This window comes from Bos grunniens, chromosome 3 (assembly GCF_055505025.1).
Source record: "Bos grunniens cultivar Pamir isolate PY7600 chromosome 3, Bosgru_T2T1.0, whole genome shotgun sequence".
NCBI classification, from domain to species: domain Eukaryota; kingdom Metazoa; phylum Chordata; class Mammalia; order Artiodactyla; family Bovidae; genus Bos; species Bos grunniens.
This window is the reverse complement of record NC_141167.1, coordinates 63,865,307-63,893,130: the sequence shown is the minus strand read 5'-3', so window position 1 is coordinate 63,893,130 and position 27,824 is coordinate 63,865,307. Positions and strand designations below refer to the sequence as shown.

Sequence of the window (27,824 nt, the reverse complement as noted above, 5' to 3'; positions counted from 1 at the left end):
TTCTTTCTTCTCTAGCAAGAAGAGATAGATTGTGATAACAGATTCTTCAAGACAAAACTACAATATTGACTGTTTCTCAGCAGTGCAGAATTATTTGTAATTAAGATGCTTTCTGGAGAGAGTAGTAGAGAATTATAAGCCAAAAAAAAAAAAAAGATAGAAATTGAAAGCAAGACTGGCAGAGGCCTAAGGTGGCTGCTGTTATTCACTGATATTGACAAACTGGCTTTCAAGAGAGAAGGTTAGTTCCTACAGAAATCTCAGAGGCTTTTGGAAATAAACCATTTCATGTGTAACCAATGATAATCTTGTTCTGGTAATGGCAAAGATGTTGGAACGTTTATTCTTTCAGAAAATTTAGTCTGTTGAGTTGCTATGAAGAAATGAGGTAGGTGGAAGCTGGAGGCTGGCATAAAAGCATTAGAAAAGAGAGGGTAGAAGTAGGAACTCATCATGTCCAAGCAAGGGTTAGAAAGCCTCAAATTGGAGAACAGGTACCAGCCTCCCTAACAAAAAATGATGACCAGAAGTAGAAGACAGTGTGCCAAATACTTTATGACTTACAGGAATTATTCCCTTAAACTTGAATTGTAAAAAGAATCCTTGAATTTACAATTTACCATTCAATCTTCAGAAGACTAATTGCCTCCAGTATTTAAAAGTCCATGCTCTGTCATATAAAACCCATTTCTTTTGACTAGATCACTGTTATATGTGATATTTAGGTTTCCAACAGAGGTTTCTACATTAGTGTCAGTAAGTCTACCAGGACCTCTTCAATCCTGGGGGAGCTGGTACATTCTCTTCCTGTACTCCAGGATACATGGCCTTGTCATCAACTCAAAACTTTTCATGACAACCCTCTGCAACTTTGTCAGCTGTAAATCTCCAAAGCTATTTTTACCCAACTGACCCCTGACAGTTACTGGAAATGCCACTTTGTAGAAAAATAGATAATGAAAGCAAGAAACCTACCCTGGCCCTGGTCTAAGTCTTCTCCAGGTGCTGTCCAAGATAAAATCACCTCTTCTTCCTCTTTTACAGCTTCCAGGTCAATAATTTTGCATGGTGGAAACACATCAGGATGTGGGCCAGCTGGAACGCCCAGCACAGAAAAGGAGCCCCCTGAGCTTACTCTGCTAAAGCCCCACTTTTGCTCCTCCTCACTCCTGCCCACTGATTTTCTTGGGGCATTCATCTGAATATTACCTGTGACATCAAAGAAAAGAATAGCCAAAACAACAAATTACAATCTCCTGGATAGCTTGTTTTTATAGATTATTGACATTTTAAGACCTTATTTCCTTTTCTACATCTTTAGAATAAGTTGGTTTATTCAACAGTTCTTTTATTCATTCAACCATTCATTCATTCAATAAGTATTTTGAGGGCCTATGCTGTGCCAGCAATCATAGACAAAACAGTGTCCCTCACAGAATTTAGAAGGCCTGTTTATAAACACATGTTTTATAACTGTGGCAAATGTTGGAAGGAAAAAAAGGAAGGGTGCTATGCCTGTCAATACAGGAGCCGCAGGTTCCATCCCTGGGTCGGTAAGATGTCCTGGAGAAGGAAATGGCAGCCCACTCCAGTATTCCTGCCTGGGAAATCCCATGGACAGAGGAGCCTGGTGGGCTACAGTCCATGGGGTCATAAAGAATTATACAGGACTTAGAAACTAAGCAACAACAAATAATTTAAAGTGGTATCAAGGAAGTAACATTTAAAGATTTCCTATAGTATGAGTAGGAGTCAGGGAGGTAAAGAGTGGAGGTTAAGAACATTCCAGGCAGAGAAAACAAGCTGAGTTAAAAATCTTGAGGTATGGAAGAGCTTTGCACATTAGAAAAATTTAAATCTAGGAGGAAGATAGTTTGAGATGAGATAGGAGGGAAAAGTTCAGGCAGGACCTTGTGGGCCACTACAATAGTTTTATAGTTTAATCTTACATGCTGTGGGGAAGCAAGGCAGTGATACAGTCACTTTGCTCTCTGACAGGTCACTCTGGCTGCTCTCAGTGGAGAATGGACTAGCATAGCGAGCAGTGAGGCTTCTGCAACAGTCCAGATAGAAGAAGATAGTAGCTGGGTTGGTGACAGCAGTGGAGGGGAGGCAAGTAGGCATTTTTAGATGCATTTTGGAGATAAAAATCAGCAGTCTGGTTATGCATTTGAATATGGAATGGTAAAGGAGAGAAAGTTGGTGAACAAAAAGAATAGCTCCCACCTTCCTAAAATGAGCAAATGGAAAGACAAACAGCCTAAGAAGAGAAGACAAATTTAATTTTCAAGGTTTGTGGTCCCTGTAAATCATCTAAGTGATGATGTCAAGGAGCCAGTTAGACATAGATTTTAAGCTCAAAGAAGAAGTTTTAGCTACATTTAATAATTTTGAACCTCCAAATTTGGAAATTATCAGCATAAAGATGTTATTAAAGCCATGTAGGTTATTGATATTACCCAGTAAGAATTTCAGCTGTAAAAACAAATAGCATTTGCTGAGTGCTTGCTATATGTCAGGCACTTTTTAAAGTACCTTCCGTGTATCAACTATTAACTTTTTCAGCAATGCTGTGAGGAGAGCACAATTACTCCCATGTTTATAGATGACGAAGCTAAGCATACAGTCTAAGTGACTTGCCCAAAGTCACACAGCTAGTGAATAGAGGAGCTAGATTTCAAACTCAGGCAGTGTGGCTCCAGATAGAACAGTGAGAAGCTTAAGACTAAGCTCTGATAATTGCCAACACTTAGAGGCTTGGTAGAAAAAAAGGAGGGGAAAAAGAGCCTAAGAATAAAAATTCCAGAGAATAAGAGGTAATTTGGAGAGTGTGGTATCATAGAAACCAGGAAATGACAAAGAAGAAATCAGTCAGCTGTGTCAAGAAAAATGAGGACTGAAATGTATCCTTTGGACTTAACAGCAGGTGGCCATCGGTAACCAGAGCCAGAGCAATTCCAGTGGAGTCATGGTCACGTGGCTGGAAGTCTGCTTGCAGTGAGCTGAATAGTAAACTGGGGGCAAGAATGTACAGACAGATTTAATTTCAAGGAACTAGATGACAGAGTAAAGAGGTGGACAGTAGCTTAAGGGGGACCAACAAAATTTCTTTTTAATATTCTTGAATGCTTTTCAGAGGGATCAGTAGTGTGGGAACGTGCAAGGGAGAGCTCTCAAGCTCTGAATGAGCAGGCTGGGTGGAATCTACAGCAGATTCAGCAGAGGCCTTGGGGAGGAGAGGAAGGGAGTAGTTCCTGCAGTGTCTGGAGATTTGGTTGTGTGAAAACAGAGCAGTTGCCATTTTGTGCCATATTGTGCACGTTCAGGGTCATCACCTGAAAATGAGCTAACAGATGTTATGTGAACTAGGCATGCTTAGAGAAATCTAAATTTTTCTTTCTGTGCATGAAGTACACAGATAAAAGCAGAGTTGAATATGACTTTTCTATTCTCAGTGTACTGTAGATATTGATATTTGAATCCTTTAAATTCATGGCTTTAAAAAAAATACCAGTCTGTATTCTGCAAGCTCCTTGATAGGAATCTTATTGATTTGATATCAATAAGTCCTGGTATCCCAAGTTCCTAGGACTAAGCCTGTCACTTAGTAGGCTTTCAAAAACATTGATGTATAATATAAAGGAGAAGATATCTATTTAGAAATGAAGTATTACATCTAGATACAAAATCATATCTTGGTAGTAAAGTTGAGTTACCTTGCAAATTGATTTACATTGGTTTTGAAGTAATCCAAATTATTTTAAATATAGGTGAGAGCAAGTTATACTCTAGCAATACAAAAAATATCAGGAGATGCAAATCCACTGTAGCATCTTAATTGTTTTCTACTGAAAAGTACAGAATCATGCTATTGTATAGTCCAAATGATTGGTTATAGCTGCTAGAATACATGTAAGTATTCTTAAAGATTCTGCTGTTTTGCATATAAGAATGCTTCCAAACATTTTTTAAGATTATGTTTAAAGACTACAGCATATTTCTGTTTGTTATACTTTAACCACTGCTTCCTATCAGGAACTACTATAATAATGGTGTTTAAAAGAGATGTGTATGGTCTATGTATTTGGCACTTTGAGGCAGGACATCTTCAGGAAGCCCTCACTTTCCCGTAATATCCACACTCATATTTTCCCAGGAACTCGTTTCCTGTGTGGATTGTTTGGGCTGCTTGCTTCCTTCTTTAAACTGCTAACAACTTTTTGCCTCTTCCTTTTGCCTAAAGCTCTATAGAGAAATATAGGAGTTGGAACTGAGAAAATCAATTAATCCCCTTGCCTGGTAGTAATTCTGATAAAACAGTCACAAAAAGAGGTCAAAATTATCTGTGGGAATTACCTACTGCCTTCCTGTTATCCACTATCATACATCACTAAGGATTGAAGAGACAGTCAACAAATTATGCACTGACTTGCACGAGTTTTGAAATTCACCTCTCTCTAATACATACACATACACACACTCACTAGAAATACACACACTAAATGATGTTATTCAAATCACAGTGTTTATGATTCTTACCATTTGTTATGTAACCTGGTGCGTACATAGCATGACTTCCTGGAATAGAGTGGGCTAGGGTGCTTATGCTGGGAGAATGGTTGACATGCACTTTCAAGCTATATCTACCATTTACAGGAAAGGAGAAAAAATACCTCGAGTAAATTCCATCATTTTTTATAATATCGGCACCTGTTTATATACATGAAAAAAAAAAACTCAAGGTCAGTACTTATCACAGTTGATTACTAACATTTAATCAAATTATTAAAATAAGATTTATTCTCCTTATTTTTCCAATTTTTGGCATATGCTGGCATGCTAATAGCTACTTTTGACATTATCAGGTGGTTAAAAAATTCCATGGCTCTATAATTTCTCCTTGTGATTCATTAACCTCTGAAAATTTGTTTTCTAAAAGTGAATGAGTTCTATCTGCTTTAGTGCTAGTAAAGCATTTAATCACCTTTAGAGTTCTCATTTCTATCACTGAAAATAGTACTAGGTTTTCACAGAAACCAAATACATTCTTAAGTCGGTTTATAGTCACAGACCCTTTTGAGGTAAAAGTTTTCTGCTCCCAGTGAATAAATATATATGCACATAAACACACACTTTCATACAAATTCAAGATGTTTATGAATAGCCCGAAGCCCTGATTAAAAAAAGAAACTTTGGTAGTTGATGTAACAATGTGAAATTATTTGATTTCCTCACTAGAGGATACATGGAACTGTTGTTCTCAATTTGAAGAGGCTCACTGACTTGGAGTATGACAGGCTTTGGGATCTGTCTGCTTCAGGAGAATGTGTCTTATTTCTGGAGGCATTCTGAAAGCTTGCTAGACTTTCTTCCATTTGCATTGCTCCTCAGAGAGCCATTCAATTCCAAACCAAGTACATGACTGAACGGCAGCAAGGCCTGGACTCCAGGGCAGCCGTAGAAGGTGTAGCTTAGGCTGGAGATCACATTCACTGTTCAAGTGCAGATGGCCGCATGGGGCAAGCAGCTTGCCCTGTTCTAGAGTCAGTTCGGTTCTCACACCACACACCCAAGCCCTGTACTGAAGGGCTCTAGAATCTCAACTAGAGAGGCAGGGCTGCTTCTTAATATGAGAAAAATGGGAGTATATTTTATTAAAACAAAAAACACTAAGCACTTTATGATCATAGTAGTTTTAGAAAACGTTTTTATGTACTGGAAAGAAACCAGATCTTGATATTTATTGTTCGAATTATTTATAAAGGTCTATCTTTGTTGAGAAATGATAAAGCCAAATCTCTTCCTGCTGTGGTTACCACTGTTACCTCTTTTAATTGCTGAGAAATTAAAGTTCTCAGAAAGAAATGGGAAAGAACACTGACTTGGATCTCAGAGGACTTTTTTAAGGTCTGGATCTGCCACTTAGTAGCTGATCCCTCTGAGCCTCAGTTTTCTCTCCTGTAAAATGGACATAACATCTCACATGGTGATTGTGATGATTACTTGAGAGTATGCATAAGAAAGTCCATTTTAAATTATGATATTTTATTAGTATAAATTTTATTATTGTTCATTTTATTAGCTGATAAATACTATTTCCATTATAAAAATAAGTATTAGAAAACTATATGCAAGTGTGTAAATACAGACGGAAAATCAAAATTTACACTTTGATGTTTAAACAGCCTTTTCATTGTTTCTTTCATCCGGCTTAAATTTTGACATCAGATAAATAAAATGGTTCCAGGGAATAAATATAAAAGCCTATTGAGCATATTGAGCATAAGACAGCAGGACTGTTTTTCAGGCCAGCCCAAGTGTATTTTTGGAGTATATACAAAGTGAAAGGTGTGGCCAGAGATAAGCATCAGAGTCTGAAAAGTTGTTTGGATCCATTCCAGTAGGCAGAACAAGAGAATTTCTCTAGTATTGTCTGAGGTGGACTTGAACTAAAATCCTTTAAAAGAACTTTTGCTTCATAAATATCATGCAAGATTGCTATGTCAAGATACTAATGAGTTGTCAAACATGAGGCTCTTAAAAAAAATTTACCTTGGAAACAACGAAGAGAAGGAATATGATTTTACTGGTAGATCAAACATTGGGTCTGCCAACATAAACTTTGAGGTCTACTGTAATTCTGAGAATTTAGATTAGGAAAAGAACAGAACAGGAAAGATAAAACAATAAAGGAGTTTGTTTTTAAAAGTTAACACAAGTTAGTCAGAAGAAGCCCAGCTGCTGCTCTTTGCCCAGCTTGATGCTGTGCTATGAGGTATGATGATGAAATTCTTAACTCTATGCAGAATGAGTGCTTTGAGGCAGAGTTTGGTTTTATTTGCTTTGTTTTTCCAGTGATGGAAAAATCTCTATCCTGATTCCACTAGGCTTACTGGCCTGGTCTTCTTGTGATCAAATAACACATGTAAAACGCACTGGCTATTTTCTCTCATCAACTGAGCTAGTTAACTAAAGAATAGTCTATGACATCTCATGACTCACAAGTTCAAGCATCTCCCTTTTTGGGTTTTCATTTACTACTTAATTGTCTAATCCAATTATTTCAGTGCATAGTAAAACTGGTGAATCTGAGAGGAATGTGGGCATGCCTATTCCCAAGTGACTTTACTGAATGTGCTCAGTGTCACAGGACAAGGGGAAGCCAAGACCTGAATGGTGGGAGACTTTCTCCCTGAGTGCTGCTCACACACAGCCACTCTCAGGAGCCTCAAGAGGACTTTCTTTTCCCAAGTTCACTTTTTGCTTTTGCTGTGCAGATGGAAACCTGTAGCTACTTGGTATGTCAATGACTATGACAATTTGAGAATCTCATAAGGTTAGGGGATAAAAAATATAAATTTAGAGAATTAAAAAAATAACTTCATATTGATATTGCAGCATCAGAACAGCTATTAAGAATGTGAAAAATGACATGGAATTCCTTGTTACCTGCTCCATCATCAAGAAGTTTCAACATCACTGGATCTGCAGTCTCTGGTTCAATTGTAGCAGTTACAGTGGCATTGAGAATGGGATAAAACCCCTTTCTCACAATTGCATAAATCATCAAAGGATGGGGAAAATGGGTGCTGTCTCTTTCCACAAAGGCTTCCACAGTGGCAGGGGGCATGGCTGAGCGGGAGGCGCGAGAGGTCACTGTCACTTTCAAGGCTTGAGGAGAGTGGTGGGTATTGTTCAGTGTATAAGTCCATAGCCCAGGCTGCAAAACAAAGACTTTGTTTGTCAAGAAGAAAATCAACCCTTATTTTAAAGTGCAAGCCTAACCTCCAAGGGTTTATTGTTCTTGTTTTGTTGATACTGCATTTTCTAAAATGATACAAAAGAATGTCAGGAAGAGTAATATTGGTTACGAGATAACCAAATTCAGTATTTACATGACTTTCACTGTACAACCCACTTTCTCTTTAGGGAATTACACCCTGAATTTGTTTGTGGGGAAGGACACAACTTGATTCACATTTTTAGAGAATAATAATAAGTGTCAGCTTCAAAGTACTTGGCAAACATTAATCTGAGCTCCTTCACCCGAAAGGAGGTTCAATGTTTTTATTCCTTTTACATAATGGAAAAAATTATAGCAAATCAAGTGGACAATTATGGTTTATGTGGATAACCTGGACTAAAAGGCAATAGTACCTTCCTTCCCTCTACTTCCTTCAAAATTCCCAGACCCAGAAATCTCAAGCAACAAAATCCACATGCACTATAAGGGATCAAGAAAAGGAGTACTATTTTTTAATAGATCAGGATTTCATAATGTCTATGTTGAATTATAGAAATATTGCTAGATGCCATTCTCTTTATCTGCCTGAGCTGCCTGAGGGAAACCTGCAAAAGAATATCTAGAAGAAAAAACTTAAACTACAATGTAGCAGAAATTTGTTCTTTTGATAAAATTGTCCATAAGTATTCCCTTTTTTCCCCATTCCTGCCTTTGCTCCTTCTTAAACCCTGGAAGTAGCAGGAGGAACACAGTGGAGCAGGAGGAAGAGGAGAGAACAATGGGCTAAGGTTTGACTATAATATTAAGATGCCTGAATGCCCTACCCAGCCTTCTTCATTGGGAAACAATGCTTTACCATTTTACAGTGAAGTCACAATTCAAACAACAAGATTATCTATCTCTTTTTTTCTGTTTTTAATTTTTTTTTGGCTTTTGTACTCATAACATTAGTAACAGGCACATGGTGGAAACTCCACATGGAAAACTTCTCTGTGGGCATAAGTGTTTTAATACAGGGCACCTAATCCAGACAAAGGGGTCAGGCAAAAGCAGCAAGAAGTAGGTAAAGTGTTCTGGTCCTTGTGTACAGGTGTGAAAAGAACATGATGAGTGTGGAGAAAAGTAGGGGCGGAGCATAAGGTATTTGGGAGAAAGGTTAAGAGATAAGCTTGGGGTCAGGGAGTGGGAGGTACAAATAGTATATAAGAGAGGCTCAGTGATATATTGTGCAACCTGGGGAATATAGCCAATCTCTTGTAATAACTGTAAATGGAAAGTAGCCTTTAAAATTATATTAAAAATTTTTAATTAAAAAATAATTTTAAAAAAGAGATAAGTTTAGGCAGAAGCCAGAAAGTAATAGGCTTGGTATATAATAATAACCACATGTATTTTATTCTGAGACCATCAAAAAGTTTTGAGTAGGACACAGACTTGATAAGATTTGTGCTTCAGAATGAACACTCTAATAAAGGTGCTTGAAAGGAAGGATGCTGGTGCAGAGGCTGGAAGACCTAGCAGAGGCTATCAACAGTCACATGAAGGGGAGGTGAAGGCCAACACACCTGAAGAGGGACTGCATGCAGGCAATGCAAGAGTGGATCTAACGAATTTACCACCCTGCTTACAACCTTTAGTCGTTCCCTTTAACTGTTCCTCTCATTGACTCCTATATATCCATCTAGCCCCATCACACCCTCCTCTTCTTCCCCTAAATCTCCACTTTCTATGCTATTCTGTATTTCATCCACATCAAACTAGTACTTATAGTTCTATGAAAAGCCATATTCTTTTTCTATAAGCCTTTCTATGTGCTGTTTCCTCTGCCGAGAATGTCATTTACACCTCTCGCTCCTCAGTCCTCCATATTTCCATCTGGATGTCTTCACTTTCAGGAAGCATTCTCCTTCCCCTACTGCCTGCACATGCCTTCTTGGGTTCTGAGTACCCTGTTCTTATTCCTATTATGGCATTTTATTGTAAAACACCTAGAACAAGACCTGGCACATAGGAGGTGTTCCAAAACATATGTACTGCATGTGTTTATATTATAAATTCTAAGTAGAGGGTTTTTTTTTTTTTCTAAGTGTATAGATAAGTATTCTATATAGACTTTGTAAAGAAGGAAGTAAGCAAAAACTTATTTGCACTGCGTAAGTACTAATTTTCACTGTTGAAGTGAGAGAAGGCTTTGATATCCATTTTAAAGTTTTGAACATACCTTAGTCGTTCCTTTTAAATTTTGAACATTCACAAAATTCCCTCATAAATTTAAAGTAGAATTTTGGTATATCAGAATTGATTTCCTTTACACAATGCATTTAGCTCTGTGATTCAGTCGAAAGTTGTGTGCTTGTAACGTTGTCATTATGAACAAGCTTACAACACTTACCTTAGCTGTTCCTGGAATCCAGAGGCGAGCAGTCCGAAAAGCTAGATTGATGATAAAATCATCCATGTTGTATTTTCTTCCATTAGGATCAAATAATACAATCTCAGGGGGACCACTGGTCTGCCATGTAACTAGAAAGGTAGTGTCATTGCCCACACGGTCATCCACAGTAACAGTGTTTTTCAGCTGATGCTGAGGTTTAACATTTTCACCTGTACTTTCAAGCTGTTCAAAAGAATATATAAGTGACAGTTTCCAGCATAGGCATAATCATTCCATATTTTCTTTGTTTTGATGACAAAACTGAGTTGGCAGAAATAAAAACCATTTGATTCTAACATGTCCTAAGTATATAAATTATTTTTCATATAAAAATATTTGCTTCAGCAAAGTATTATAAGTACAGTAGATATAAAATATTTTTGTAGCTAGTACACGTGTCACTTCATTAATTTTTATCAAGAGATTTTAGGTGTTCTCATATTTGCCTCTTATCCATATCAATATTAGCTTCAGAGTAGCAGTTAAAACAAGCTTCTTTTTACTTTTGTTTGTGACTATGCTCTAATTAATTTGTATATAATCTGTCCAGATACCATTATGTATTTTGATAAGAAATCAGACATGGATTTCAGCTGGGTTTTGTACATTAAAAAAAATCATTTAGTCATGATTTAAGCTGTACGCACTTACATTGTGTGTGCAATTGTGCCTTGTGTGTGTGTAGCATATGTAAACTGCATACAGATGACAGGCACTGTGCTAAATGCTTTACATATATTATCTCACACAATCCTTATGAAAGTCCTCTGTTATTGTTGTTCAGTCACTAGTCCTGTCCGACTCTTTGCGACTACGTGGACTGCAGAACGCCAGGCTTCCCTGTCCTTCACCATCTCCTGGAGCAAACTATGTCCATTGCGCCAGTGATGCCATTCAACCATCTCGTCCTCTGTCCTCCCCTTCTCTTCCTGCGTTCAATCTTTCCCAGCATCAAAGTCTTCTCCAATGAGGTGGCTCTTCATATCAGGTGGCCAAAGTACTGGAGCTTCAGCTTCAGCATCAGTCCTTCAGTGAATATTGAGGGTTGATTTCCTTTAGGACTAACTGGTTTGATGTCCTTGCTGAGGCACTCTCAAGAGTCTTCAACACCACAATTCAAAAGCATCAATTCTTCAGGACTCAGTCTTCTTTATGAACCAACATTCACATCCATACATGACTACTGGAAAAACTACAGTTTTGACTAGACAGATCTTTGTGGGCAAAGTAATGTCTCTGCTTTTTAATATGCTGTCTAGGTTTGTCATAGCTTTTCTCCCAAGGAGCAAGCATCTTTTAATTTCATGGCTGCAGTCACCATCTGCAGTGATTTTGGAGCCCAAGAAAATAAAGTCTGTCACTGTTTCCATTGTTTCCTCATCTATTTGCCATGAAGTGATGGGACCAGATGCCATGATCTTAGTTTTCTGAATGTTGAGTTTTAAGCCAGCTTTTTCACTCTCCTCTTTCACCTTCATCAAGGCTCTTTACTTTCTCTTCGTTTTCACCATAAGGGTGGTGTCATTTGCATATCTGGGGTTATTGATCTTTCTTCCTGAAACCTTGATTCCAGCTTGTGCTTCATCCAGCCCAGAATTTTGCATGATGTACTCTGCATGTAAGTTAAATAAACAGGGTGGCAATATACAGCGTGGATGTACTGCTTTCTCAATGTGGAAACAGCCTGTTGTTCCATGTCCAGTTCTGTTGCTTCCTGACCTGCATACAGATTTCTCAGGAGGCAGGTAAGGTGGTCTGGTATTCCTATCTCTTGAAGAATTTTCCACAGTTTGTTGTGATCCACACAGTCAAAGGCTTTAATGTAGTCAATAAAGCAGATGTTTTTCTGAAACACTCTATGTGTGTGTGCGTGGTTTTTTTTCCCTGTGATCCAACAGATGTTGGCAGTTTGATCTCTTATTCCTCTGCCTTTTCTAAATCCACCTTAAACATCTGGAACTTCTTGGTTCACATACTGTTGAAGCCTAGGTTGGAGAATTTTGAGCATTACTTTGCTAGCATGTGAAATGAGTGTAATTGTGTGGTAGTTTGAACATTCTTTGGCATTACCTTTCTTTGGGATTGGAATGAAAACTGACTGACTTTTTCCAGTCCTGTGGCCACTGCTGAGTTTTCCATATTTGCTGGCATATTGTGCACAGCACTTTCACAGCATCATCTTTTAGGATTTGAAATAGCTCAGCAGGAATTTCATCACCTCCACTAGCTTTGTTCATAGTGATGCTTCCTAAGGCCCACTTGACTTCACATTCCAGGATGTCTGGCTCTAGGTAAGTGATTACACCATCGTGGTTGTCTGAGTCATTAAGATCTTTTTTGCATAGTTCTTCTGTGTATTGTTGCCACCTCTTCTTAATATCTTCTGCCTCTGTTAGGTCCATACCATTTATGTCCTTTATTGTCCCCATCTTTGCATGAAATGTTCCCTTGGTATCTCTAATTTTCTTGAAGAGATCTTTGTCTTCCCATTCTACTGTTTTAGTCTTTTGTCTTAGTCTTTCCTATTCTATTGTTTTCCTCTATTTCTTTGCATTGATCACTGAGGAAGGCTTTCTTATCTGTCCTTGCTATTCTTTGGAACTCTGCTTTCAGATGGGTGTATCTTTTCTTTTCTCTTTTGCCTTTTGCTTCTCTTTTTTCTCAGCTGTTTGTAAGGCCTCCTCAGACAACCATTTTGCCTTTTTCATTTCTTTTTCTTGGGGATGGTTTTGATCACCGCCTCCTGTACAATGTCATGAAACTCCATCCTTAGTTCTTCAGGCACTCTGTCTATAAGATCTAGTCCCTTAAATCTATTTCTCACTTCCACTGTATAAACGTAAGGGATTTGATTTAGGTCATACATGAATGGTCTAGGTGTTTTCCCTACTTTCTTCAATTTCAGTCTGAGTTTGGCAATAGGAGGTCATGATCTGAGTCACAGTCAGCTCCCGGTATTTTTTTGCTGACTGTATAGAGCTTCTCCATCTTTGGCTGCAAAGAATATAATCAATCTGATTTTGGTGTTGACCATCTGGTGATGTCTATGTGTAGAGTTGTCTCTTGTGTTGTTGGAAGAGGGTGTTTGCTATGGCCAGTGCATTCTCTTGGCAAAACTCTGTTAGCCTTTGCCCGGCTTCATTTTTTAATCCAAGGCTGAACTTGCCAGTTACTCCAGGTATCTCTTGACTTCCTACTTTTCCCTTCCAGTCCCCTATGATGAAAAGGACATCTTTTTTTTGGTGTTAGTTCTATAACGTCTTGTAGGTCCTCATAGAACAGTTCAACTTCAGTTACTTAGGCATTAGCGGTTGGGCATAGACTTGGATTATTGTGATTTTGAATAGTTTACCTTGGAAAGGAATAGAAATCATTCTATCATTTTTGAGATTGCATCCAAGTGCTGCATTTTGGACTCTTTTGTTGACTATGACAGGTACTTCATTTTTCCTAAGGGATTCTTGCCCACAGTAGTAACTGTAATGGTCAGCTGAGTTAAATTTGCCCATTCTGGTCTGTTTTAGTTCACTGATTACTAAAATGTCAATATTCACTCTTACCATATCCTGTTTGACCACTTCCAATTTACCTTTATTCATGGACTTAACATTCCAGGTTCATATGCAATATTGCTCTTTACAGCTTTGGATTTTACTTCCATCACCAGTCACATCCACAACTGGGAGTTGTTTCCACTTTGGCTCAGCACCTTCATTCCTTCTGGAGCTATTTCTCTGCAGTTCTCCAGTAGCACATCGGGCACCTACTGACCTGAGGAGTTCATCTTTGAGTGTCCTCCTATCTTTTTGCCTTTTCATACTATTCATGGGGTTCTCAAGGCAAGAACGCTTAAGTGGTTTGCCATTCCCTTCTCCAGTGGACCACGTTTTGTCAGAACTCTCTACCATGACCCGTCTGTCTTGGGTGGCCCTACATGGATGGCTTATAGTTTCATTGAGTTAGACAAGGCTGTGGTCCATGTGATCAGTTTGGTTAGTTTTCCGTGATTGTGGTTTTCATTCTGTCTGCCCTCTGATGTAGGAGGATAAGAGGCTCATCCTGAAAAAAATCTTCCTACCTTTGATTTTCTCTTTAATAATATGAAATTTTAAAAATGCTTAGCAAAAGTAAACACAAAAATTTAACAAAACATTGTTCATGTGTTCATATGGTTCACATTGTCCTCAGAGGGCATAACGAGCCCTCTGAGATGAGTGCTGTTGTCACTCACATTTCACAGATGAAATCATTGACACTTAGGGAACAAAGCTGCCACACAGCAAGGAGGTGAAATGCACATAGAGCCCAGGCTAGCTGACACCAGATCCTCTTCATTTCATTGCTGTGCATTCACAAAGGATACAAATCTATACATAACTTTGAAAAATTATATTTATTAAATAAATACATTAGCAACACTGTAAAGTTGCTCAGACTTGTAAAGAACATAAAATTTTATTGGTGAATAACAGCAAAGACTTGAACGGTTCTGTGAAGACCTACAAGACCTTTTAGAACTAACACCCAAAAAAGATGTCCTTTTCATTATAGGGGACTGGAATGCAAAACTAGGAAGTCAAGAAACACCTGGAGTAACAGGCAAATTTGGCCTTGGAATACGGAATGAAGCAGGGCAAAGACTAGTTTTGCCAAGAAAATGCACTGGTCATAACAAACACCCTCTTCCAACAACACAAGAGAAGACTCTATACATGGACATAGCCAGATGGTCAACACCGAAATCAGATTGATTATATTCTTTGCAGCCAAAGATGGAGAAGCTCTATACAGTCAGCAAAAACAAGACCAGGAGCTGACTGTGGCTCAGACCATGAACTCCTTATTGCCAAATTCAGACTTAAATTGAAGAAAGTAGGGAAAACCACTGGACCATTCAGGTATGACCTAAATCATCCCTTATGATTATACAGTGGAAGTGAGAAATAGATTAACGGGCCTAGATGTGATAGATAGAGTGCCTGATGAACTATGGAATGAGGTTCGTGACATTGTACAGGAAACAGGGATCAAGACCATTCCCATGGAAAAGAAATGCAAAAAAGAAAAATGGCTGTCTGGGGAGGCCTTACGTATAGCTGTGAAAAGAAGAGAAGTGAAAAGCAAAGGAGAAAAGGAAAGATATAAGCATCTGAATGCAGAGTTCCAAAGAGTAGCAAGAAGAGATAAGAAAGCCTTCCTCAGTGATCAATGCAAAGAAATAGAGGAAAACAACAGAATGGGAAAGACTAGAGATCTCTTCAAGAAAATCGGAGATACCAAAGGAACATTTCATGCAAAGATGGTCTCGATAAAGGACAGAAATGGTATGGTCCTAATAGAAGCAGAAGATATTAAGAAGAGATGGCAAGAATACACAGAAGAACTGTACAAAAAAGATCTTCATGACCCAGATAGTCACGATGGTGTGATCACTGACCTAGAGCCATACATTCTGGAATGTGAAGTCAAGTGGGCCTTAGAAAGCATCACTACAAACAAAGCTAGTGGAGGTGATGGAATTCCAGTTGAGCTATTCCAAATCCTGAAAGATGATGCTGTGAAAGTGCTGAACTCAATATGCCGGCAAATTTGGAAAACTCAGCAGTGGCCACAGGACTGGAAAAAGTCAGTTTTCATTCCAATCCCAAAGAAAGGCAATGCCAAAGAATGCTCAAACTACCGCACAATTGCACTCCCCACTCCAGTACACTTGCCTGGAAAATCCCATGGATGGAGGAGGCTGGCGGGCTGCAGTCCATGGGGTTGCTAGGAGTCGGATACGACTGAGTGACTTCACTTTATCTTTTCACTTTCATGTATTGGAGAAGGAAATGGCAACCCACTCCAGTGTTCTTGCCTGGAGAATCCCAGGGACGGGGGAGCCTGGTGTGCTGCCATCTCTGGGGTCACACAGAGTCGGACACGACTGAAGTGACTTAGCATAGCATAGCATAGCACACGCTAGTAAAGTAATGCTCAAAATTCTCCAAGCCAGGTTTCAGCAATATGTGAATCGTGAACTTCCTGATGTTCAAGCTGGTTTTAGAAAAGGCAGAGGAACCAGAGATCAAATTGCCAACATCCACTGGATCATAGAAAAAACAAGACAGTTCCAGAAAAGCATCCATTTCTGCTTTATTGACTATGCCAAAGCCTTTGACTGTGTGGATCACAATAAACTGTGGAAAATTCTAAAAGAGATGGGAATACCAGACCACCTGATCTGCCTCTTGAGATATTTGTATGCAGGTCAGGGAGCAACAGTTAGAACTGGACATGGAACAACAGACTGGTTCCAAATAGGAAAAGGAGTTCGTCAAGGCTGTATATTGTCACCCTGTTTTTTTAACTTCTATGCAGAGTACATCATGAGAAACGCTGGAAGAAACACAAGCTGGAATCAAGATTGCCAGGAGAAATATCAATAACCTCAGATATGCAGATGACACCACCCTTATGGCAGAAAGTGAAGAGGAACTAAAAAGCCTCTTGATGAAAGTGAAAGTGGAGAGTGAAATAGTTGGCTTAAAGCTCAACATTCAGAAAACGAAGATCATGGCATCCGGTCCCATCACTTCATGGGAAATAGATGGGGAAACAGTGCAAACAGTGTCAGACTTTATTTTTCTGGGCTCCAAAATCACTGCAGATGGTGACTGCAGACATGAAATTAAAAGACGCTTACTCCTTTGAAGGAAAGTTATGACCAAACTAGATAGCATATTCAAAAGCAGAAACATTACTTTGCCAACAAAGGTCCGTCTAGTCAAGGCTATGGTTTTTCCTGTGGTCATGTATGGATGTGAGAGTTGGATTGTGAAGAAGGCTGAGCACTGAAGAATGATGCTTTTAAACTGTGGTGTTGGAGAAGACTCTTGAGAGTCCCTTGGACTGCAAGGAGATGCAACCAGTCCATTCTGAAGGAGATGAGCCCTGGGATTTCTTTGGAAGGAATGATGCTAAAGCTGAAACTCCAGTACTTTGGCCACCTCATGCAAAGAGTTGACTCATTGGAAAAGACTCTGATGCTGGGAGGGAACGGGGGCAAGAGGAGAAGGGGACGACAGAGGATGAGATGGTTGGATGGCATCACTGACTCAGTGGACGTGAGTCTGAGTGAACTCTGGGAGTTGGTGATGGACAGGAAGGCCTAACATGCTGCAATTCATGGGGTCGCAAAGAGTCGGACATGACTGAGTGACTGATCTGATCTGAACAGCAAAGACATTGTGGGTTATTTGTCCAAACCAATTTCACAAGTGTTCCTGGTTGCCTACTACTGTGCCAAACATACTCTGTGCTGCACTCCGTACTGTTGAAGGGGATTAGATATAGTTTCTGCCCATAGTCTAATGGGGCTAATGACATGTAAAGAATGGGGGATAGGTGGCCATGTCTGGAAACTAATTTGAGTCATATGAACAATGTTTTGTTAATTTTTTTCTTTTACTTTCTTGAATATTTGTTTTTATTTCATATTGATAAAGAGAAAATCAAAGGTAGAAAGATTATTCAGGAGAGCAAATTGTACCCTAATCTAAAATATATATTGTCATTTAAAATTCATCTTTTTCCACATCTAATGATAGAATTGTGATCATTGCTTTTACTGTGTACACATAATCTTCATGTTAAATGTTTTCTTTGAATATTTTACTGACTTCTTTGCTGCCATCAAGCCATTGACTTGAGAGGTTCATTTACCATCTGTGAGATGACTTGTAGGTCTGAGGAGTATAGACATCAGATAAAGATGGAGCCTGGTTCTAGTGATGTCAAGAAGCTCATTAAAAGCCTTCTTTTAATTTAACAAGGACTGTTACATATTCAAATAAGGTTAGTGAGGCAGTCAGCACAATTCATCTATTTTTCTTGCTCCTCTTTCACCCATCTGTAAATAAAATACTGAGGAAATTCTGACCTGAATGTGTTGTTGAAAAATGTCTCCGGTTCCTGAGGAAATTCTACTGAAAGCATCAGTCATGCTATTGGAAGTGGATTTATCTGGAACAAAGAACCTTAAACCCCCTGAAACACACAAGTGGGATGTTAGCTGTTAAAATGTAAAGTAATACAAAAGATAAACTGATAGGCCTTTCCTAACAAACTTCCTTTGCTTAAGAGGGTGAGTTTGGGGAAAACAGGAGCTGTGCTTGGCTTTCTATACAAGGCATCCTGTACAATCACATGGTGAATGGATGGCCGAGGCAGGTGGCTTTGTCTCTTCTATTAATGGCTGTAATTGTAGGGTCTAGAGCTCTATCCACTATGCAATAAAAACTCAATAAATATTTATTGAATTCAATAAATATTTAATGAATATAATTCATAGACGATCTAGGTTAATTGCTATCTATTTATATCACTATATGTTTACATTTACATTCTGAAAACATTATTTTCAAACATAATTCAATAAAACCTAATTTTCAAGTTAGCATACTCCTTTTTTATTGAGTATAAGATAAAATTATCTTATGCCTCATTTAAAACAAAAAGATGTATGTTTAATACTGCATGTGATCTTATCATAGAAGTTAGTGCATTCAAACATACTTTTAGCCCCATGATTATACATACTCAGGTTGGTTTAACAAAGAAGTAGTAATAATATTTTCATTAGATGTATATAATTGGCAGTTTCTAAGAAAAGTACAAAAAAGTCCGCAAATTTTTGACAGAATTTAGCACTGAATTGTGTTTTTTTGTAAGAAAACTCTTTATATTTTTTTCTTTCAATTAAGCCCTGTATTTTGTTCACATTATATGCGTTTCATGGCTGTTCTTGGAATATCCAAGTTGAAAGGAAGTTCTCTAGCATATGTTCCCAGGGATTTACTTACCTGTAAGATGGGACAGTTCCTCCAGGTTTTTGACCGTAGATGAACCCAGGGCAATGGTGTGGATAGTTGAGCCACTGCTGAGAGCAGTGAGGAAGCAGTTGCTGATATGCTCATCATCTCCACTAGTCACTAATATCATCACAGAGCCAAAGGCTTTTCCATTCAGTTTTTCAACCACCTGAACACAGGGTATCAGTCATTTAGGAGGAGATGTAATTCAGATTGCCTTACTAGGCAGAAGAATTCACTTTCATTGCAAATTCCCCATAAGTGGGGCTTCTTCCTCTTCCAGGTCCTCCACAGCTCCCTGCACTCTCCATGCCCATCTGTGCTCAGTCCTTACCTCACCCCATCAGAGCCCCTGCCACCCTACACACCATTGTCAGCTTACTCATGGATAGGGCTTCTTCCTGTTCAAATCACTATGAGATGCCCTAGTTTAGAACAGTGTCCATCGTAAAGGATATGGGAGAACATTATAGTGTGAGATCCTTGCTTCTGAGATCCAATAAGTGGCCAATAAAAGGACCTAGAGCAGTGGCTATACATTAAAATAAGATGAGAACTTTACAGTTTTTAATGGCCTGATCATACCCAAAACGAATTAAAACAGAATCTCTCAGAGTGAGACTGAGATATCAGAAGTTTTGTATCCCCAGGTGATTTTGATGGGAGGCCAAGGTGGAGAAACACTTATGGGTGAGCAGCAACAATTGCAATTTTGTTCTGCTTGCTACTAGATATTTAACAAATGGTTGTATCCTCAGTGTCAAATCCAAACTTATGGTGATTTAGATGAACTCCGTTATTCTTGAAACATACCTCTGACTTTAATTGATATTCATATGCTTAAGTTCTAGTATGACTGTAGGCAGAAGCCAGACATGCTGATTTTGTTTAGAAAATCCAAGGATAACAATGGCCACAGTCCCAGAATAGATAGGGACAGTGTTAGAAATTATTCAGATGATGCTGATGTCCCAACCTTAACCATTGTATTCATTTATTTACTCATTGTTTCAGCAAACATTTCTGAAGCAACTATTTAATGTTATATGCCTTTTACTAGGTGCAGGGGATTAAGTGATGAGAAAGTTGTGGTTCCTGATCTTAAAGGTAATCCATTATTATTTTCCTATATTTGACACTGTGATGACATTGCAACAGATTTCCCCAAATCAGAAGCAACCTCAGATATGAAGTGAGAGAAAGGAAAGTGATGGTGATCCGAGGCTTAGGGTGCTCTACTGTACCTCAAATCCTTTCTTCAGCCCTGAGCAAACACTGGTTTCTGCTTCAGCTGACACGGCGACAGGCAGATATGAAACCAGCAACTTTCGGTCATCATCATTGTTAATTTGGTGTAGCTGGGCTCTGATCTCCCCTTTGCTATGAAAACTGGCAATGCCCACAAAGGTATGAATCTCAACAATCTGCATCAAGTAAAATTCTGCTGCTTGTTGCAATTGAAGGAGTCTGTCAGCCTATGTTTCAAAAAGGAAAAAAGAAAGATAATAACATTTGGTTGGTAGACAAAAGTATAACTTAGTAATTCAATTAGCAAATATCTCTGCTAATTTTTTTAAAGATGTCAGATTATTATTTTTGAGCTGTAAAGATTGATATGATGCTAGAATATTGTTTGATATTGCAGGCTCAAAAATGAATGCTTTTCGGGGAGGGTGGTGTGATTTGGAACTCTGCCCCCAGGATGCTGTTCATACTTTACCATTCCCTAAGAACACATATATCCACTGTTTCTCTCCTATCCGAATTCAAAGATCTGTAGAACCAATAGAGACTTGGTTTGTAATGTCTTCTTTGAAAATTCATCCTGAGTAAGAGGAAACATTGCAAAGACCTTACAGTAGAGAGGAACAGTAGTCAGGTATCTGTCCTAGCACTACCCTCTGTTACCATGTTTATCTTAGACTGGGCATCCCATCTGTAAATTGGAGGAATAATATTCTTTCTTACTTATTAAAGTAGAATTACTGTGAGGATCAACTGAGGTATGTATATGACAATAGTTACACCTTGAAATACTAAGTATAAAGTAATACTAATATTACTGACTGCTTTTGGGCAGGTGATACTAGTGATAAATTCATTAGGGTCACTTGTCTTGGAGGCTGCAGGAGCAACAAGCCGAGCTCAGAGACCAACTGTTCAGTTATGATTCTGGTCTCTGTCTCCAAACTACACGTCTCCCTTAACATCTGGACCTGCTTTTCACACTGCTTAGGAAATACCACTAATTTAACATGCCATAGGCATTTCAGAATCTATACACATTGAATTCATTACCCTCCTTCCTAAATATTGTTTCTTTCAATATTGAGAGGTAAACTGGTAGAGTGGATAAAACAAAGACTCTGAATATGCCTTCAACTTTTACTAATAGTGTGACCATAGAGAAATTACTTATCCTTTTTAGCTGCAGTTTTCTTATCTGCAAAATGGATACATAGTTAGCATTCAGTAAATAGTAGCTATTGCTAATATCACAGTCATGACCTCTACTTCTAACTAGTGAAGCCAGAAACTCAAAACTCTCTCTTATTACTCTTGTGTTACCAGCCTCCATATCTGAGTGGGTAGCCATTCCTTTCTCCAGGGGATCTTCCTAGCCCAGGGATGGAACCCAGATTTCCAAAACAACTGATCCAGAAAATGCAAGAGGATAAACTCTTTCTTAAAGTATTCAATACTATAATAAAATAACAGTTGCCACTTATAAACCAAAAACTTAATATCAACTACCTCATTATCCTCTCAACAATCCTATGAAGTAGTTAGTAGTGTTCTGGTAAATACTAAAAAATGGCTTTCTGGTCAAAAGAGAGAGGGGGAAATCCTGGGTTTGTTGCAGTTTCTGTGGGGTAAAATATTCCCACTGTGACTGGTTTAAGTTGTCAACCTGATGTCACTGAGTGCACAGTTGGGAAGAGATATGCAGGAGCAGACATAGAGATAGGATAGACCAGAAAGAACCTCAAGAGCCTGTATCTGGGATCAGCAGACATTTTCTATAAAGGATCTGATAGTAAACATTTTAGGTTGGGTGGGACATATATTCCCTTCAGCAACTACTCGACTCTGCTATTTTAGTACTAAAGCAGCTATGGATAATATGTAAACAAATAAGTGTTGCTGTCATCTAATAAAATTTTACTATGGATGCTAAAATTTGAATTTCATATAATTTTAATGTGTCTACTTAATAAACCCATTCTTAATTTGCAGGCAATGCAAAGCAGAAAAAATAGTAGAAAAATAATTAGGAACTAGTGTCAGACTTTCTTTTTTTGGGCTCCAAAATCACTGCAGATGGTGACTGCAGCCATGAAATTAAAAGTTGCTTACTCCTTGGAAGGAAAGTTATAACCAATCTAGATAGCATATTCAAAAGCAGAAACATTACTTTGCCAACAAAGGTCCGTCTAGTCAAGGCTATGGTTTTTCCAGTGATCATGTATGGATTTGAGAGTTGGACTGTGAAGAAGGCTGAGCACCGAAGAATTGATGCTTTTGAACTGTGGTGTTGGAGAAGACTCTTGAGAGTCCCTTGGACTGCAAGGAGATCCAACCAGTCCCTTCTGAAGGAGATGAGCCCTGGGATTTCTTTGGAAGGAATGACGCTAAAGCTGAAACTCCAGTACTTTGGCCACCTCATACGAAGAGTTGACTCATTGGAAAAGACTCTAATGCTGGGAGGGATTAGGGGCAGGAGGGGAAGGGGACGACAGAGGATGAGATGGCTGGATAGCATCACTGACTCGAAGGACGTGAGTCTGAGTGAACTCTGGGAGTTGGTGATGGACAGGGAGGCCTGGCGTGCTGCGATTCATGGGGTCGCAAAGAGTCGGACACGACTGAGTGACTGAACTGAACTGAATGAATTTTGAGCATTTATTATGCTTATTTCAATATTTTATTTCATTATAAGTCTACATAGTTTAATTTTTAATAATGGCTGCATTTACAACTTGCAAATTTCCTAAAAATTTAACAGTTGACTCCTGTGAGTCAGTATGAACTGGCTCTGTACCAACAATGAAATAGGTATTGTTGTTTCTGTTTTACCAGTTGAGAAAACTGAGCTTCCAGAGAGGTTATTTGCTCCTGATTACACAGACAGTAAGTGAAGGAGCCAGGACTCAAAGCACATCTGCCTGATTCCAAAGACAAAACCTCTCATGGGCTTCCCTGATAGCTCAGTTGGTAAAGAATCTGCCTGCAATGCAGGAGACCCCAGTTTGATTCCTGCGTCAGAAAGATCCACTGGAGAAGGGATAGGCTACCCATTCTAGTATTCTTGGGCTTCCCTTGTGGCTTAGCTGGTAAAGAATCCTCCTGCAATGTGGGAACCCTGGGTTCGATCCCTGGGTTGGAAAGTGCCCTGGAGAAGGGAAAGGCTACCCATTGCAGTATTCTGGCCTGGAGAATTCCATGGACTGTATAGTCCATGGGGCTGCAAAGAGTCGGACACGACTGAGCGACTTTCACTTTCAAATGTCTAATACTGCCTAGGAATTATGGAGCTTTAGAGAGTGGGTTTCTGGAAGGCTGCTAGATTAGAGATGACTGAGACATGGTTCTCTGTACACAATGACATAGAAAATATACATGTAGTGGATATGCACATTTAACTGCAAACTCAGTCTATTGCCTCAGGAAGGGTGTTTACCAGTGAGTGGAATGTGGTCACAAAGGAGCCTTCAGTTACATGTCAGAGTTTTGTAGAGGGTTTTTGTTGGAAAAGATTGCAATTAATAGCAAAAATAAGGGCTGGAAATTACTTGTGCACTTTATTTATCTGCATTATCTCAATTTCTGGGCCACATTCTGAATCTGCTTCTCTCATGCGCAAGAAGAGATGATGCCCATAAATATTCCAAACGTTTGCCCTCACATTTCCCTGCCCTTACCCTCTGAAAAGAAAAGAAATTAAAAACTGATAGAAAAAAGGGATGAATGGTTTACAACCATTTTGGTTCAGCTGTTACCTCTGCCATCTTGCTGGACACATCCAGCACTAAACAAACCACTCTGTCACCAGCCTGTGCAAGAGAGAAAGTGGGAGGAGGTGGAAGCTCCGTCCCACTCATGGGAAGACTGTTTACAAAGTCGTCAGAGTCTGTGATTACATCCCAGACACTTCTGAGGCTGCACATTTGGTTCTGCATGTTTGGAGCTTCTTGGTTGTGGGTACTTGCATTACAGAATTCAACCACCTAGAAAAATAACAAAATAAAAGTACTTAGAAAATAAAAATACTCCTCTCATACTAGACATACTTCTCATTCTCAGACGACTAAAAGTAAAAGGAAAGGTGAGCTGAAACACGAGAAATCAGAAGTGCTACAGCAATGTCCATCTTTACTTCAAGAATGCCATTTCAAAAATAAACCTTGATGCCCTTTGCTTCAAACACTAGCACCCTTGAGGTATTGTGGTCAATCTCTAATAAATTTTACTTGCCCTTAGATAACAGAGAGAGTAGACCATGTATAAATAACTTAGTCTTTAAAAAAATAAAACCCAATTCTCATTCCTTAGCATGATAATGTGTTAAAGAAAACACCACAGGAGATGTTATCTTGGTCAGCTATTCCTTGAAATCATATTTAATAACCACTGTATCTCTATCTATTGATCAGTCAACATATATTACGCTAGTTCAAATACTGATCTATGTAAGAATAAGATAAGGAAAAAAGCAACTGAAATCTATTTCCTGATCTTCCCCTCATTTGGAGATATGGCCATAATTCATGTAAAAATACTAAACCTATGGCAGTACTCCTTTTAAAGGCATGATTTGCATTCCAAAGTAATGTGTTATCAACTTCCCAGTGGCTATATTCCTATGAAGAGTAGATGCTTCCTGCTAATAGAGCCATGGAAGCTTAGAGCTAAAATTAGAAATCTTTTTTTGTTTGTTTGTTTGTTTTTATGTTTTATTTTATTTTTTGACTTTACAATATTATATTGGTTTTGCCATATATCAACATGAATCCGCCACAGGTATACACGTGTTCCCCATCCTGAACCCTCCTCCCTCCTCCCTCCCCGTACCATCCCTCTGGGTCATCCCAGTGCACCAGCCCCAAGCATCCAGTATCGTGCATCAAACCTGGACTGGCGACTCGTTTCATATATGATATTATACATGTTTCAATGCCATTCTCCCAAATCATCCCACCCTCGCCCTCTCCCACAGAGTCCAAAAGACTGTTCTATACATCAACATCACTCATTATCAGAGAAATGCAAATCAAAACTACTATGAGGTACCATTTCACACCAGTCAGAATGGCTGCGACCCAAAAGTCTACAAGCAATAAATGCTGGAGAGGGTGTGGAGAAAAGGGAACCCTCTTACACTGTTGGTGAGAATGCAAACTAGTACAGCTACTATGGAGAACGGTGTGGAGATTCCTTAAAAAACTGGAAATAGAACTGCCTTATGATCCAGCAATCCCACTGCTGGGCATACACACTGAGGAAACCAGAATTGAAAGAGACACGTGTATCCCAATGTTCATCGCAGCCCTGTTTATAATAGCCAGGACATGGAAGCAACCTAGATGTCCATCAGCAGACGAATGGATAAGAAAGCTGTGGTACATATACACAATGGAGTATTACTCAGCCATTAAAAAGAATACATTTGAATCAGTTCGAATGAGGTGGATGAAACTGGAGCCTATTGTACAGAGTGAAGTAAGCCAGAAAGAAAAACACCAATACAGGATACTAATGCATATATATGGAATTTAAAATTAGAAATCTTATAGACTCTCTAATCTTGAGTCTAAGTTCTTAGAAAATGAGCTGAAGTTTCAAAAAGTTAACAATTGCGTAAAGACACAAGTTTCTTAGTAGGATGGGAAGACAAGATAGAACCTGTTTGTTGTTGTTCGTTTTTAACTTTTTAAATTTCATGACTATGGTTAGGAGATGGTGAAACTTTTCTGATGATATTAATGAGTAGGGCTTTCAAATGATCACAAAGAGAATACTAGCCACAAACAATGTGCATTAAATAACATGGAATTAGCTTTGCTTCAGATATTGAAACTGTAAATTAAAACTATAATGAATTGGATAAAAAATATGAAAAGTCACCTTAAAGTTACAGAATGACTCTTAGCCTTGACTAAAAGTGGACTGAAGGGGAAAAAAAAAAAAAACCTATCTGAAAAAATGAATGTGTCAATCCAAGGAACATTGGGTCAGCCACAGAGACAGAAAACTTCACCAGAACACTGCCCATAGTGTTCCCAGCCTGTTGGAGAGGAAATGACTCACAGAGATGATGAAGTTGGGAAAATGTATCAGGTTATGAAGGCTGATGGAACTAAATCTCTGAATCTCCTAACTCCCTTCTTTCTGATTTCACACTCTCAAAGTCAAAGCAGGCCTCTGGGTGGAATTTGGCTATTCCATGATAGTTCCTTCAAATAGAAAATGAACTGACTAGAAGATGCAAATGTCAGATCTCCATGACAGAGTACTCTTTTTAAATAATAATATTAAAAATGTGTTCTGGATTCCTACACGTTTCTTGTCAGTTAGTGGGGAATGCTGACAAGATTGAGTTTTTGAACCTGTAAAGCTAAGGGTTAGTTGACTTCCCTTGGTAACAATAGACTTTTCAAGTTCTAGAATACGCAAAATGAGGGAAAGAGAATTAGGGAATTCCATATAAATAAAAATGGTTTTCTATCTCAAATGTGAGAAATATAATCATAAATTACATCTCTGTCATTAACCCCTGGTATACTTTCCCATAAAAGGATACTGGAGAACCACTATACAAGAAATTTTTTGAAGACTCCAGGATTCTCCATTTTCCCTGGAGAGCGAATAATCACTTTTATAAAGGAATCTGTTTTTACTGATCACCTTGGATTGTGTGTGTGGGGTGAGGGGGATGCTGAGGTGTTTTTTTTAATCTGTAAAGTAAAAACTAGAATAACTCTAAGGTTCCCCAAGATTTAAAATGTAGTGAATCGTAATTACCTTGTTGTTTAAATACTTAAAACATATCAGTCTATCTTGGGAAAAGGTGGGGTCTTGTAGGAGTTTGCCATTCTAAGATCATACTTACAGAAGATAAACTTTGCATGAACATTATCGATGAAGTTGCATTTTGGGTGCTATTGTATATAAACATGCATCCTTCTTGGAAAATCTTGCTAATAATACAGTTTTCTTGGGGGCAGGGACCTTTCTCACACACAAAAATACCTGCGATGTCAGATGAACACCTAAAGTAGTAAGAGAAATTGGTTTGTTTTATAAAAACTTATGTTTCCTTTTCATTGGTTCATAAAATAATTTGTTTTAAGGATTGTAGATTTCTAGATACACATAAAACATTTTTAAAGCTATTAAGAAAGGTCATTAATTTATAAATGCACTTCACTTTATTTTCAAGCATTTGATTCTGATGAGAAGCTCTGTTTTGCCAAGGGCTTTCCCAACTAAACAAGGTCGAAGCAAAAGCTACTAGGAAATCCCCATGAACTTTTGGAGGCCCTAGGAAAGCATGAGTGGTGATATCCTGAAGCAGGGCTTCTTTGAGTTCATTGCCATTGGACATCAGAGGAAGAAGAGAGTGAACATGTAATGATGATAAAGGATTCCTTCTTAATTTAACAGTCTCAATACTTTCGATGGGATGAAAAACCTATAACTTTCAGGAGAAGAATCAGTATCTACCAAAGTTACAACTGAAATTGCCCAATGACCTGGTAATTGTTAGAAGCTGCTCAATACATACACAGATCTG

The 27,824-nt window shown here is 38.6% G+C and overlaps 1 protein-coding gene across 2 annotated transcripts in view; it reads right to left on the bottom strand.

Moving 5' to 3' along the window:
• CLCA2 (chloride channel accessory 2) overlaps positions 1-27,824 on the bottom strand; it is a 41,600-nt gene that overhangs the window by 4,508 nt on the left and 9,268 nt on the right. Inside the window, exons 5-13 of one of the 2 annotated variants that reach the window (XM_086390920.1) lie at positions 27,141-27,300; positions 24,031-24,258; positions 20,275-20,505; positions 19,022-19,199; positions 18,100-18,206; positions 10,137-10,361; positions 7,450-7,720; positions 4,540-4,710; positions 976-1,209 (exon numbers count right to left, since the gene is read on the bottom strand). In XM_086390920.1, the coding sequence (XP_086247046.1) occupies positions 976-1,209; positions 4,540-4,710; positions 7,450-7,720; positions 10,137-10,361; positions 18,100-18,206; positions 19,022-19,199; positions 20,275-20,505; positions 24,031-24,258; positions 27,141-27,300 (1,805 nt within the window). The remainder of the gene's footprint in view (positions 1-975; positions 1,210-4,539; positions 4,711-7,449; positions 7,721-10,136; positions 10,362-18,099; positions 18,207-19,021; positions 19,200-20,274; positions 20,506-24,030; positions 24,259-27,140; positions 27,301-27,824) is intronic. The other variant, XM_086390921.1, reaches the window with a different exon arrangement.